Source organism: Athene noctua, chromosome 3, assembly GCF_965140245.1.
Source record: "Athene noctua chromosome 3, bAthNoc1.hap1.1, whole genome shotgun sequence".
In the NCBI taxonomy this organism is placed as follows: domain Eukaryota; kingdom Metazoa; phylum Chordata; class Aves; order Strigiformes; family Strigidae; genus Athene; species Athene noctua.
The window spans coordinates 80,189,624-80,204,471 of NC_134039.1; the positions used below are offsets into that span (position 1 = coordinate 80,189,624).

A 14,848-nucleotide genomic window follows, 5' to 3' on the forward strand; every position below is an offset into this window, starting at 1 on the left:
TAATCTTCACTCTCCTTTGGTTTTCAAACAGTTTGAGTTCCATGAAGATTGTGGGTTCTCCCTCTTTTATGTTATCTTATTTAGTGTATCACAGAAGATTTCCCATCTGCTCCTTCATGCCCCAAAATCTCAGCTGAAAGTCACACCATTTCATTGAAGATTTAAAGAAAAAATATCTTCAAGATGTTTTATTTTTGAGAAAAAAAATGTCTTCAAAAAGAGAAATGTGTAATTAAAATAAATATATGTATGCATATAGCATGCATACATATGTTTATTTTAATCAAATTTTCCCTTCTGAGCCTCTGATACATATATAAGCAACTCACCAACATCCAGCTCTTCTTTCAGGTTGGTGGCAGACTTTAAGTGGGGCAGCACCTGCAGGCCTGCTTCAAAACATCTTCAAAGAAGAGGAAAGACACTCAAACTGACACCAGTCGTTCTCTGTTTGGAGCCTGTGCACCAGCTGAAGGATGAAACCAGCCCTCTCATCTGCTGCATTTGCAAATTAGCCAACATCACTTGTCAGCCCAGGGAGGGTGGCAGTAACATCACAGGGAAATCTGGATTGTTACTGTATATTCAAGAGGAAAAAAAATGCTACTTTTAATCACAGAAGGACATAGAGCAACAGTACCACCTCCCAATTTTGCAGGTTTTCTATCTTGTCATTTAAACTTTCCACAACGGGATGAAAAGAAAAATTTCCTCCTCCTTGTGCATATGGTTCCCTTGGCACTGCCAGACCTTTGAAAAACAGGGCTGTGTGATGCTCTCTGCCAAGAGGTGAGATGAAAGACCTTCCTCACCCTCAGCAAGCGTGCTTCACCATGCCAGGAGAGGTCATCCCACCAGCAGCGAGGGTCTGTGTGACTCCTGCATCTTCCCAACTCACCTCAAGGCTACCTGGCAGCCAAGTGCATCCAGAAGAAGGTTTCTTTCCCCAGACTCGGTGTCCCCAAGGCACACGCTCCATTAAACAGTGGTTAGCCATGGGGTGACTAAAACACCTGCCTGAAATCCAGACTGCTGCCTCCTGTGCTGAAATATTTCTAGTGGGCACTGCCAGCAACCACAGGCTTTTTCATCTCCATGGGCTGTGCAATGCAAAACCTGCAGCAGCTACAGCCAATGAATTGAAAAGCAAGACATTTAAATCCTATTTGCATGGGGGACCTGTTGTCTTAATAAAAGTTTATGGTTTTCACAGAGTGTAGGGGCGGAGGGCTCCATCCCATGTGAGAGGTGTGAACATCTCGTCTCAGGGTCTCGCACAGCACCAGTCACTGCTTTTATTGAAGTAACTCTGGGCTGAGATTGATGACAGGGGTTAAAAACTGTGTTAGTCCTCAGACAGTAAAACAAAATGTTCCACAAACAAAACCTCTGAAGAGCCTATTTCTTGATCTTTCCTGTGGCTTGTCACTGATACTTCAAATCAGCCAAGGTGCATCTGATCAGCTGAGCACAGAGGAAAATACCTTCCGACTCCTTCTTCTTTATTGAGAGTCCCAGTATAACCACTTCACTAACTTATCCCTAATTAGAGTCTGTTTATCCAGTCTAGTATGATTTCCTTCTCAGTATTGGATTATGTTGACTCTCCATCAGTCCTCTGGCACTTCTCCAGTTTTCCAAAGTTTGTTAAAATCTAAAATTAGTGAATTAGAGTCCTGCGCTACTGGTCTTAAGACTGGGAGTCTACATGACCCCAGGCTTCTGAACTTAAATTTATATTTAGCAGGTGATGCTTCACATCATCCTCAGGTACAGATGGTAAATTATTTCATCTGGTGTAGATGGATCTTACTACTTTGCTCTGATACAGTAAAGCAGGAATTATGAATAATTGTTATTTTTCCCTGTCTGACAGATACAAATGGTAACACTGTAAATAACAGACAAGCTATTCCTAAACTAATATTCCCAATGACATTTTAATGTCTTCTTCCTGTCTGTAGCAAACTTTTATATTTCTGCTGGGTTTTTTTGCCTTGCATGCTCAATAATCTGCTTGCAGTATACATACTACCAGCGAATATCCCTTCTAAACACCTCTACTGAACGCACCCTTCAGATATACAAATCTTTCTTCTCTGTTGAAGTATTGCTCTGGTCTGACAAAATATTAATCCAATGACTTTTTAAATAAATGTCCATCTCTGTAGTTGCAAGTGTAGTGATCATTCTCACTTGTTGAGACCAAAGTTGTGATAGGCTATCAAAGAGACAATTTGTGTTTTTAATGAGCGTCTCCTCAAAACAGTGATCCCTTGGGACACAGACCTCCTTTTTGAAGAGTCAGTGGACAACAGCAGGGTCCCTCTGGGCTGCGACTCAAGTTTCTTCGGAACAAGAGAAGGATGGATCCGTCAGGGAGGTTAGGGTAGGAGTTGGCAGGCTCTACCCACCGCAGCTGCAGAACAGGGCTACAGAGCAAGCTGCTGTCTAGCCCCAGCAGCCCACAGCCATGGGAAGAGGCGGATCCGCAGGGCCACCACGCTTTTTCCTCTGGGAGAAACACTACCCAAAGTGTCCCTGTACTGAGCGTGCCTGGCTCCAGCCCATCTCTCCATGCACAGCATCCTAGCAGCTATCTCCTAGCACCCACAGCCCACCTGTTGGCTCTTCCCCACTCACGTCCCAGAGTTTGCTGTTTCTCAAAAACATCATGTATTTGGCACAAGTGTGTTCCCCAGGGCAGCGCAGCACAGCTGGCAGCCTCTAGACACCCCGCGCAAAACCGAAGAGCCTGCCACACATCCAGTCCGCCTGCTTTTTGCTCCATCACCCTTCCAAAACCAAGCAGCTGCTAGCAGCTTATCCACCCAAGCAGGACACCTTCCCCTTGGCCGAGGCATGCGGGTGCTCCTGCCAAGGCAGGACGAACATCTGCAGCAAGGAGCTGGGACCGCGTCCTCCTTCCTCAGCCAGCAAGAGCTGAGCTACTGCCAGGAAGGGAGGAGGTTTATGTGGGTACGAGATCACTGGCAAAACGCTGATGCATCCTTACACACACTCATCCTTCCTTGAACTTGTGCTTTTTTTCCCTCCCACCCCAATACTCCTCCTCCTCCTATTTTTAGACATTCCCTTCCCTTTGTCCCCATGTCCTTAGAGCTGCCACCTGCCTGGGCGTGTGCAGCAGTAGCACCACAGAGGTCCTGCTGTGTAGGTGCCTCTACCCGGCATCATTCTTCACACTGCAGCCAAACCACCTGCCTTGGGGAGGTTGGCATGAAGACATGTGAAATATGAGAGCATCTGGTTCAGTAACTTATTTGGTTAAGGACTATTCCGTATCATAGAAATAACAAATAACAAGGAAAAATGATGAATTAAACACACAGACACACAAACATTAATGAGCAGGTGATGAGAGAGATAATAATGGAGGCCAGAGCTTGTCAGGCACTGACTGGGGGGCTATTAAAAAAACTACTCCAGCCTTGAAGAGGGTCAGCCTCCATTTTGTAACTGATAAGAAGGAGGAAACATAATGTGAATATTAAGGGCTATTTGAGGGAGCTTGGAGGACTGCATGAAACTTACTATGGGATGTTTAGGGGAAGGACTAAAGACATGGGAAGGATCAGGGTGGAACAAGTATGGAAAGATGGCAAGGAGGGAGGTTGGAGGGGTCAGACACATGTGAGCAGGCTGTCAGGCAGGATAGACTGGGCCCTGCCCCTGATTCCTGCAGTCTGGCCTGTCTTCTTGTTAAATCCCATTCTTAATTACCTCTTCTGTGTCATCTCACTGTTTATCCTGTGTGCCAGCCCCTGGAGAAGGGGCCATGGTGACAGGGACCACAGGTCTGATGTCAACACCAGAGGGTCAGGGATGTGCGTGCTTATCTGAGGGGTGTAAGTGCGTGCCAGCACCTGCTGCAACCTGGCTGTGTTTATATTTCCTTAGTGGATTTAGTCCCATGTGCATGTAATTTGCTAGCAAATGTCAAGCTGCACTAGCTGGTGAGTAGAAGAAAAGACTCCAGGTCTGAGCCAGGGCTGGGTAAGGGAGCTGGGGTACAGGCATGGACATTGGACAGGATTTTCAAGGGATCCATGAGTGCCAGGTACCTGTGAAGGCAAACAATATGGAAGAGTAATGAGGAAAAAAAAAGAGCCACAAAAGCACCAACCAGCAAAGATACTTTATCCCAGCACTGAGACCTGTAAACACACTGGCTGAACTGAGTATCCATAGAAATGGTGATGTTTGTTCAAAGTTATATTGTAGGGCTTTTTTGGTGCCTACCTAAAACTTTCCTGACAGTAGACATTCACCAATGACCAGTCACCCTCCCAAATGCTTCAGACTTGAAGTAAATGCAAAGTCTCAACTGCAACAAGAAAGAAAATTCGCCAAGAGGTGCTCAGCACAGGCAGGCTACTAAGAAAGCAACTCCAACAAATAAATACAAATCCAGTGGAACTGGGGCAACAGGAGAGAGCCTGCAAAGACTGTAAAGCAACTCCAGTAAAGCTTCTTTCAGACAGACGTTACTTATATCAGACAATGTGGGGAACAGCAGCATCAACAGCTGTTGAGTCAGAAAGTTGTCTTTAATGAGTTTGAAGACAGTTCATCATTTTCAACAAGGGGCCACGTTTGAAAAACAAAAGGTTGAAGTTTAACTGTCTTCAGAGCAAGTTTAACTGTCTTCAGGACAACAGTCCACTTGGGTACCAAAGTGAAAACTAAAATACTTATACCATCTTCCTTTTAGCTGCTGTGACTGCAAAGTAATCAAATAAACATAGTATCGCTTTCAGACAATACTGTTCCATAATGAACTCAAGTAAAGGCTGAAAACGTAGAAAACCATCCTAGAACACACAAATGCAGCCTTTATTTCCCCAGTGTAACTTGCCATTTCACTTGTAGCTGTCAAAAACAGAGCCTGAAAAGTTTGGTTTACCTCTTTTATGAGCTTCAACAGACACAGAAAGCACATATTCTTGCCTTGTACAAAGCCATGAAGTGAATTAGTACATCAGACTTGGGCAGCTGGTAAACACTTGCTAACAGGGAGCCTTGGCATCATCCACTTGCGAGCAAATTGTCACTGAAAGTATTACAGTATTCCCTGATAAGAGGAATACCAACAGATAAGAAAAGTACCTTGGGAAGTATTTTCACAGAATTACTTTTTATTGAGACTCAAATCAGCAATATAGCACGTATTTTCATCTCTAGGCAATAAAATGGAGAGATGTGATTTTATCTCTATGTCTTTAAAGTTATAAAGTTCAGTAAAAAAAGAAGTTTTTGTAATGGTGTTCAGAAATAAGTTATTTATATTGACATGAACTGTTGTGTCACCCTTAAAATGAAGCACAGCTTCCCCACATGGCTTACTTCCGATACTTTTTCACAACTTAGTGACAGTTCTCAACATGCTTAAAACTGAGGTTACGGACAAGATATTGCAGTTACAGATTTCTCAAATTAGAGAAAATACCGACACATTAAATTATTTTGACAGCTTTTTTGACCAAAAGAGATACTTTCAGCATAACAGCAGCAGACGAAAGAACCCCTGTACTTCTTGCTTTTTAAAGAAAGGAACCCCTTCAGCTAACACCGTTACGCAGCTACGGTCTTTAAAAAAAGAGTGGTTTTAAGTACCTGTAAGGCTAGCATGAGCTGGAGTGAAATATGGATACAAACTGGATGTCAAAGGACAATTAAAACTGAAACTGCAGTACAAACTCTGCTGTTTTGCTAATGAAGTGAGCAAACTCCCAAATACAGCATTAGGACTGACAAAGGCTATGTCTGTAAACTGGTCTCCAGAGCTATTAACAAGGCTTCTCTTTCCTTTTCATCCCATTAATCTTTTAAATATTACAGCGAGATTCAACCTTTTAGCACACTGATAATGATGAAAAATTAGAGTAATAAAATCTAGGTAATTCACTCTCTCAAAGTGAGAAGAATCTGCCAACTCATACAAAACCGGCATTTCAGAAGTGGAACATGAATTCCCATGCTACTTGTCGCAATTAAAAGAAGTCTCCCCGGGCTGTATGAAATGCACACTCATTGTTTTAAGACATAATACAAGTCAGAAAACATCCAGCAATATTGGAAGAACATTGAGGTGTAGTCAGATAAAATAATGGAAGCCCAGAATAATCTTTTACATTTGTTTTGATTTTTAAAAGTCTTTCTTTAAAAAAAGTTAAGCTCTAAAAAGTTTTAATTCCTGTTCTTCAATGCCCAGCTCTGTCTTTTTTATAGACTGAGAAAATGGCTGTACCAAACATTCTCACTTATTCTGTGTGTGCTGACAGCAATAATTTCTGTCAATAACTTTGTGTTGGCTATACAACACATCTATTTCTGTGAATTTTTTAAAGGCTTTTTTCATGTCCACTGGACATTTTTAGGAATCTATGACATTAACAAAGTGACCATCTTAAAGTGACAAAATAGATGGGTTATTGTGATAATTGTTCTGTTCTTGCTATTTGATTGCAAAGTATGCAAAAAGTGATCTCTTAAAAAGTACATCCAGAGCAATCCAAATAAAAAAATAAATAATAATGAAAATCTGAAGTGAAATTTACTGTAATAATGCTTTATTTCTGTCATTGCAGTAACTATTTATATACCATTAAAACCTTCCTGGAATAAAAAAGCTTTACAGTTGCTTCTGAGTACCTTTCTGGCATTTCCCTAATAGAGCTCATGCAAATTTAAGCTAAAAATTTCCAAGCAGTCTAAATAAGGTGACTAGATCATCATCACCTATTGTCAATGAGATCTTTTGGATATTGCACCCATACTCTTAAGTTGGCCACCTTCTTAGGTTCAAATTAAGGAAGAATATCCACAAGACAGATGGTCAAATGTACCCTTCTAATCCATGCCTAAAACTTAGTTTAGCTGCCCCTTGGTTTACAGTCCAGAGACAGGAGAGATTAATAACATTTTTCTGTAACCACCATGAGTACATATACTGGTTTACATAAAAATAATCTGTTCTACCGGTCATGTACCTAGAGTTTTGGCATCTTAAAGTATTTTAATTAAATGCCCTAATGAGTGAAGGTAAGCATGGTACCTCACTTTTACCAGGTGTCTCAGAGCAGCACACATATGGACAGCTTCTGCAGAGCCAATGTCACAGCAACACGTTCATAGCAAATATTAAATAGTACATTTAGAAGAAATGAATTGTGCCCAGAAGAGCCAACTCCTCTCTATTCACAACAAAGAGTGTCCACATGACGAGATCAGGTGTAGATGTTGACAGTGTGACATTTGAAGTTAGACGAGATGAATTCTGCCCAGAAATCCCACGTATCATCTGTGTAAGTTACCTAACCGTAAGTATTATAGTATGGATTTCATGTTCTCCCTGCAGTTTCATACTGCCTGATCCTACCAAATGTATATCCACTGCCTTCTTTTTCCCCCTCTGTAAAAAGGCACATGCTACCCAGTCAATTAATACTTCCTCCTCAAGTAATTAATACTTGCACCTGACAAAAATACTTTGGGGTTACCTTACCTAGTGCTCAGAAATACATTTTTGTTGTGACTGTTTCTATCACAATAACCAGTTTTTAAATCTGCAGCTCAGCACTGGTCCTTGCTACTTGATTGTTCTGTGTCCTTCACTAAATTCTTTGCCGGTTATTCTTGCTATTCTCCAGTGGAACTTTAGTTAGTATTTTGGCCTTACTTTGGCCCTTTGTAGTCTCATAACCCTTAGCTATACCAAGAGACGGTGGCTGAAATTAGCCACTGTCAACAAGATTAGACTGTTTTGAATAAAGACTGATGCCTGTACTTATAATGGACTTTACACACAGTTAAACCAAATATATGATGCTCATTTACCACCTTTTTATCTTTATGTCAAAAGTTTTGTAACTAGGAAAATGAAGGATAATAAGACTTTTGGTTATAGCAGGAAAAAAATGAAATTCCTACGTCTATAGTTCCAGCCTTCTCTACATCTCCTATATTCCCCCTTCCATCCAAGAATGACATTGATACTTAAGGACTTAAGGTAAATCAGATTACACAATCTCATTTACTTACAGATTCTAACAAACAGATTTATAAAAAAGTATAAACAAAATAGAACAATAACAAAACTAATACACATAAACTTTCACTTTAGAGACTTCTTTGTCTTCACATTCTCTTTGCTTATCATAATAATAGAACGTATTGTCCCTTCTCTGAAGTTTCTTAACAAATCCAGTTTCTGGCCAACACTCTACCTACGAACAGAATAAAAAGGATAAACATTCACCTGAACATGCTCCCATTAAATTATGTTTGTGCATTATATTGCAAAGAATGTAGGGCATACTTCCTTGGGAAAGCCTTGTTTGCATCTAAACACTGCTTTGCTATTAATTTGCTTAACTTTAAAAAAAAAAAATATTAAGAACAAGATGTCAGAAACCAGTTTTCTGTTTTTTTGTTTTGGTTTTTTTTTTTTCCCCAGAAAAGTCTAGAAATAAGGATCTAAGAATATCTGATAGAATAATTTAAAAAGTGGACTAGTCAAAGCTTTTAAAATACCTCATTTACGAATAAAACATTGATGCTACTCAGTTATTCAGTAATCTGAGAGACTGAAAGATTCCACTTCTGTGAGACTGAAACACAAAGGTTTCTTCAGGATGCTTCTGACAATGAAAAATGTGCTTTTCATTAGCAATTTCATAAAAATAAAGTGAGCTACATGTATCATAGTCTCAAAGACAGCAGGGTCAGTCCCGCAGGAAACCAGCACCCTCCTAGTGCTCTTCAGTGTTCCACAATGTGAAGCTTTAAACTAAAAGCCCGAGCACCTGAACGTACAACAGCTTTACAGCTTTAGTAGCTATCTGCAACTTGTACACCTGTGACTACTTTGGATCAAACTGAACCTTAAAAATCAGGTAACAAGGATCTTATTTCTCTTCCAGGCAGGGTTGACAATAGGATGTCAAACTAGAGCATTCTCTAACTGGAGAGTCCCAGAAGTGGTAGTTTTATCACTTAACTTACTACTTAAGGCATACAGCGGAGTTATTTGCAATCTCTGTCTAAACGTAACCGCCTTAATATTCATTCTACCTATGTTATAATTGCATCTGCATTATGGAAACATAATATGGAGTAAACAAGACATTTCATGAAGTGTGAGTCAAAAGAGAATCACTGCCAGATCCTGGCAAGTTTGAACAGAATGCACGCTCATTTTACACTGAGTAATTGGTCTTCTTTAACTTTTATCAGGGTTTAATTGTCTATGGTTATATCCTGCCATAAATCTTAAACAGACTGATCCTACCACCCTAATTACAGGATTTCCTTTCGCACAGTTAAAGGAATTTACACCACAGCCTTTGCAGCAGTATCCAAGCACATGACAAAATAATAAACCGCATCTCACTATGCACATCAACGTTTTGGTTTGGTTTGAGTGAACTGGTTGAGGTGTGACTTTCTTAGGAACGTTCTGCTCTTTCTTATGTGCACAGGAGGTTAAGATCTTTTAAAAGTGGATTTTTCACACTATATATGCCGCTTTGGAAGATGAATTACAGTGCTCTAATAAAGACAGTATGTTGTTTGCTGTATTAACCTCTTGGTTGCTATTTTGAATCTCAAGTAGTTGCTGAATATTTGGCCACTATTCATTAGCTCACCTGATGTGCCACCAACTGTAGTGAGCAGAGGACCAAGCCTGCAATGTTCTCAGTTGATAAAAGCCCGGGTCACAACTCCCTTTACCGCAGTTGGCATCAAATATTTCTGTCGTGGACATCTTCAATAGAAGCCAAATTCTGAGTGTGCACAAAGTTTGATTATGCTGCCACACAGTTTGACTGTAAAACTGAAGTTGGTAGCAATGACACAGGACTGACTCCCTGGACAGGGTACGAGTTTCCCATCAGGTCTGTTGCCAGAGTAACGGGGAAACTCCACAGAGAACTCACTAAACTCCACAGAGAACTCTCTCTGATATATTCCTTTCCTCAAAACTGAATTATTCTGTTAGGTAGCAGCTACATCTATGCAAAGAAATCTATAATGCTTCTAAATGCGTAAGAGAGGGGGAACAAAACCACAGGCTGCCACTGGGCAGTTTCTGTTTCACTTCTGTGAAATAAGTTATTTTGCAAAGTTAGTAATAGCTCAAGAATTTAAGTCAGACCTGGGAGAAAACAGCTGTATCAGAAACAAGCCTAAAAGAAAGGAAATATGCAGCACTTCAATTTTTATTTAATTGTTTAACATAAGATGAAAGATGAAAGCATTTGGAACTCTTGCAGAGTTCCAAATCTTACCATGTCAACTTGTTTTACTTGTTTATATTCAATCTCATCTCTGTATCCAGCTTGCTGAAATCTGTATAAGTTCTCTACGTCATTTGACCATTTTTTGGCACGATACATAGATTTTGGGTTGATGTCAGCTTTAGCCATGACTCCAGAAACTTCACACTTTTTCCTGAAATTAGATTTTAAAAAATTAAACAGAGAAGGACAGAAGCAAGCGATTTTGTTAGGGACATATAGAAATGGGTAGAACAAAAACTAAAAATAGAGGAATTACAGACAGTACAATATTATCTTCCACTCATAGTCTGAGGTTAAAAAAGAAAACCTTTATAAGCAGTTGGAATCAAATTAAATGTGCTACTTGATCTCAGACAAACCCAAATCACCTATACCTTTATATACACCTCTACGTCTCGACTTAACCTACCTAAAATTTCTTTATGCATATTTGCAGTTAAAAAAAAGTACAAAACAGTATATTTTTTAAATTTCACATCTTCACAGGGGCTATTCCTTTGGGCCAGGCAGTTTTTCAGGTTTTTCTTTCTTCCTACTGAAAGGACACCAAACTGGGAACCAACAAATCAAGAGCTGGGCTCTTACTGAAGAACAGCAGACACTCGGGATGGGAGAGGAGGGGAAAGGAGAAGTGCACTGCCAGTCACATGGGCACAGTGGAGACGGCAAAGAAGTCTTAAGAAATAAATTGGGTAAGGAGACAAGGCACACAACCGACCCAGATTTATCCTATTCTACCCTTGCCCAATCAAAATCTGAATTGTCTGTCACTGACTTCCTCCTCACACAAATCCCATTGTTCAGTCTGCTGAGAAACAGTAAATAGGTTAATCAGCTGCTAAACCTGACCACAGCAGAACTGGGACAAGATGAAACTCAAACTGTAAAAAAAAAAAAAAAAAAAAGCAAAAAAATATTGTGAAATCAGAGGAAACTCACTAGGGATGGATTTGAAGTATATTTTTAAAAAATTGAATCATTTGACTTCTACCTTATATCTGAATTTCACTGTATTTGCTTTCTTGAGTGTCTTTTTCTGCTACTAAACCAGAAATTTATGTTGCTCCTGCAAGAAAAACACACAGAACACTATTGTGTCTAGCAGATATGATTAGAAATTAGTCCTTTCCTAGTTTTGTAATGTCACCAAGATTCAGTTTCATAATTAAGAAGGTATCTTCAAAGAAGAAAACGCTTCTGGATTTTGTAGTGACAGGATGAACACAGTCTCACGCCCTGTGGGTAGTATGCTGCCTCCAAATCCTGCACGCAGAGTAAAATTTATTTACTTATCGAGTTCCAATATCAACTGAGAGCTTGAAAAGCTGAATGCTGATATCTTATCAAATGCACAGATGCCCTTAGTTAGAAAGGCATAAAAGGAGGAAAAAAAATCACAGCATCCAAATCTTTGGGAAAATTATATCAGGAATTATTGTTTTCAATATGTGGAAATAGCAGAAGTCTGCACCTCTGTCATCTAACTGTATGAGAACCATTAGCACACAAAGAAAGGGCCTTTCATCTCTTACTTCATAGACTTTAAGATCAATAAAAATATGCACAAGGGCTCATTTCTGGCAATACTAAACTATTTCTTGCAGTTCAGCACTCCAAACATTCTTTTACCAGGCTCTGCAGCATTGTGTAATTGAAGACAACCATTTATTAAAAAAAAAAAGTATTTTTCCCACACAAGTTATGAGGTGTCCAATACAAATTAACATGATAAACATATATCCTTATTCTAAATATTTAGTGTAGTCATTGAGATATCTCAACATCATTTTTTCCTCCCTTGATGCAAAGGGCTCTTTTGTAGCCATTACAGAATTTTTCATGCCCTGTATACACTCATCAATGTTTGATGAGAACTGTTGTCAATCTGGGACTTTAGACAGTCAACATAATTGGAAATAACATTAGATCTTAATAAATGCTAAACTATAATGATTTTAAGTGCCTTATGATCTTACGTGTTACTAGTGTTAAATATTTCTGTATAGATGTACTGAATTCATCTAATGTATGTGTTTCTTTAAAACATCTAGATATTCCTGGCACTTCCTCAATCACCATTAATTCAGATGGCTTGTCCACAAGCATTCCTGCTCAAAAAATATACATAAAGGTCATATATTTAAAGTGCCAGTTGGTTACTTCAGATAATAAAGGCACCAGCCTGATATTTTTAGTCTGCTATTTAAGCCCTTTAAAAATAGTACTCTTTGTCTATTGTAGTGCCTCTGAGTTCCAGGCATAGATCTGGTTTAATTGTACAAGAGCACGAGACGAGCTGTACTCCAGACAGCCCACAATTCAGGGAAGAGACAAAAGACAGCCCACAGATATAGACAAATGAAAGAACGCAAGAGAATGGAAAAAAAAAGATTCAGCATAATACTAACACTTTTCATTTAAAGTGAATTGTTAAACAGTGAAGTGGACTTTTCTAAGACAACAATGTTTGCCTACTCTTAGGGGAAATAGTGAGATTTCATATACCTCTGTTTTGGCTTCAGGAAAACATTTTTTTAACGTCAATCACAGCACAATTTCTATGGAATCCTCACTAGCGTGGGCTTGCATATGGTAGTTATATGTTTATCTAAGTTGTAAGGGTATGTAGGAGGAGAGTGTCTGCTGCTTTAAGGGCATCCGGTCAAGGACCTTTTTCAGTGCAAGGAGGGATAACAAGAAAGGGAGGAAGCCATAAAACAAGAACATATGGGGACACAAATCTGACCAGTAAATTATGAGGTGATGAAAATCAAACCTGGTCAGTCACACTAATTGATGGGGGCATGTGGGAGTGTGAGAATGTTTGTTCCAGCAAGGTTATCTGATCGAGGACCTTGTCAGTTGGGAAACTAACGGAAAAAGGGGAAACCAGAAAGAAAATATACAGAGACACAGACTTGACAAAACAAACATAGAGGCCATGACAAGAAACAAACCTCACCACTCACACTAATCGATGTGCTGTCAAGAAACTACAGGCGCCACTTCCAGAAAGATCAACCCAGGCTTTGCCACTGGTAAGACTGAAAACCAGGGGGACCCCAGACTCGGAGGGGTGCAGGAATAGAGCTGTACAAACATGTGAGGGATGTGCAGGGGAAGGGGAGCAGGGAGGAACAAAGCTGGGAATAGACAGAACGGAGTGTGAAAGAGGTTGTTTGTGTGCAAAACACGGCCAGTCAGTATGCTTGTCTGACTGAGGCCTGCACCTGATCATCACAGTCTGTCCTATCTTCTTATATCTTATTAAATCTTTTCTTAACTATTCCTCTGTGTAATCTTGCTCTCTGTCCCGTGTGTGTGTGTGCTGCAAGGACTAAGTGCCAGCTACTGGTGAGACCTGTGTGTGAGTGAAAACTGGTGCCAGCTCCTGGATTCAGACCGGGGGTTTGGGTGCCCCTGGCCTTTGATGTCAGCTGCTGGAGTGAGTGGGCATCTTTACCTTCCAGCCACTGGAGCAGGAATGGTATGTGTCCTGAAAAATCAGCTACTGGGGGAGGGCTGGCAGGAGTGAGGGGCTCTATGCCAGCGCTTGGAGCAGGACTGTGAGTGACAGCCAGTGTGCCTGGTGCTGGCTGCTGGGGAGGAGGGGTGTCTGTATCTTCCCAATCCAGGTATTTGTGGGGTGCATATCCATACTCACTAGCAAACTTTAAGCTGGACTAGCTGGCAAACAGAGGGACCTCTGGTCCAGGCCAGGATATCAAGCATGCAGAGGGTGTGTGTGTGCTGGTACACCCAAGGGAACGCGTGGATGTGGATTGCATGAGGGATGAGTGTGTAAGTGCATGTTTGCTAGTGAGCATCAAGCTGGAGTAGCAGGCAAATAGGGTATCTATGAACCAGGCAAGGGGGCCTGGGATCTGTGCCAGGGTGCTGGGCAGACAGAGGGGCTGTGCTTGTGAACCTACAGAGTGGTATGGGTGTGCCTGCACTAGCAAACTGTTATCACTGCCAGCTGAAGAGGAGGAAAGGCACTTATCTGTGTTTATGTTTTATGGGAGTCCTGTATATAGGTGCCGTTGCAGGCAACGCCTCATCTGTGGCAGCTTGTGTGACCAGACATGTCTGTAACACACCCTCAACTTTGTTACTGGTTGAGCCTGCAACGGGAAAGCAGCAGCTGCATTCCTCAGCCCAGGCAGAAACCCCGGGTCCCCAGGCAGGAGAGCGGCTGGAGGAGATGGCCACGCTCCCTAGATCACTTAACACGAGTCAGCATACACGGGACCTCTTTGGGGTCCTAGAAGAGTCAGTAAGAGATTTCCAATGACTTCCACAGACTTTACCTGAGAGCTTCTTCTACTTGCCAAGGTGTGCAGGGCCTGGCCTGAGGCACTGCTGGGACCCCACCCCACCCTGTTCCCACCACCACAGTCACAGCCCGGCCGCCCGGCCCGTAAGACGACCCACCTCGGTGCGAGGGCCGCAAAACGGGGACTTTTCCCAGGTCGGGCGGCGCGGAGGGGCCGCGGCAGCGCGATGGAGGCGGTCGCTCCTCA

At 41.2% G+C, this 14,848-nt stretch overlaps 1 protein-coding gene across 2 annotated transcripts; it reads right to left on the reverse strand.

Moving 5' to 3' along the window:
- Positions 1-8,120: 8,120 nt before the first annotated feature.
- On the reverse strand, positions 8,121-14,843 carry MEIG1 (meiosis/spermiogenesis associated 1). Of its 2 annotated transcripts, none has more exons than XM_074901625.1 (3): positions 14,760-14,843; positions 10,314-10,476; positions 8,121-8,249 (listed from the first exon to the last, which is right to left on the reverse strand). In XM_074901625.1, exons 2-3 carry the CDS (start codon positions 10,449-10,451, stop codon positions 8,121-8,123), a joined length of 267 nt encoding a protein of 88 aa, XP_074757726.1. In that variant the 5' UTR covers positions 10,452-10,476; positions 14,760-14,843. The 2 variants fall into 2 exon arrangements, with proteins under 2 accessions (XP_074757726.1, XP_074757725.1); XM_074901624.1 differs by lacking the exon at positions 14,760-14,843 and adding an exon at positions 12,311-12,404 and having other exon boundaries at positions 10,314-10,486.
- Positions 14,844-14,848: the final 5 nt, after the last annotated feature.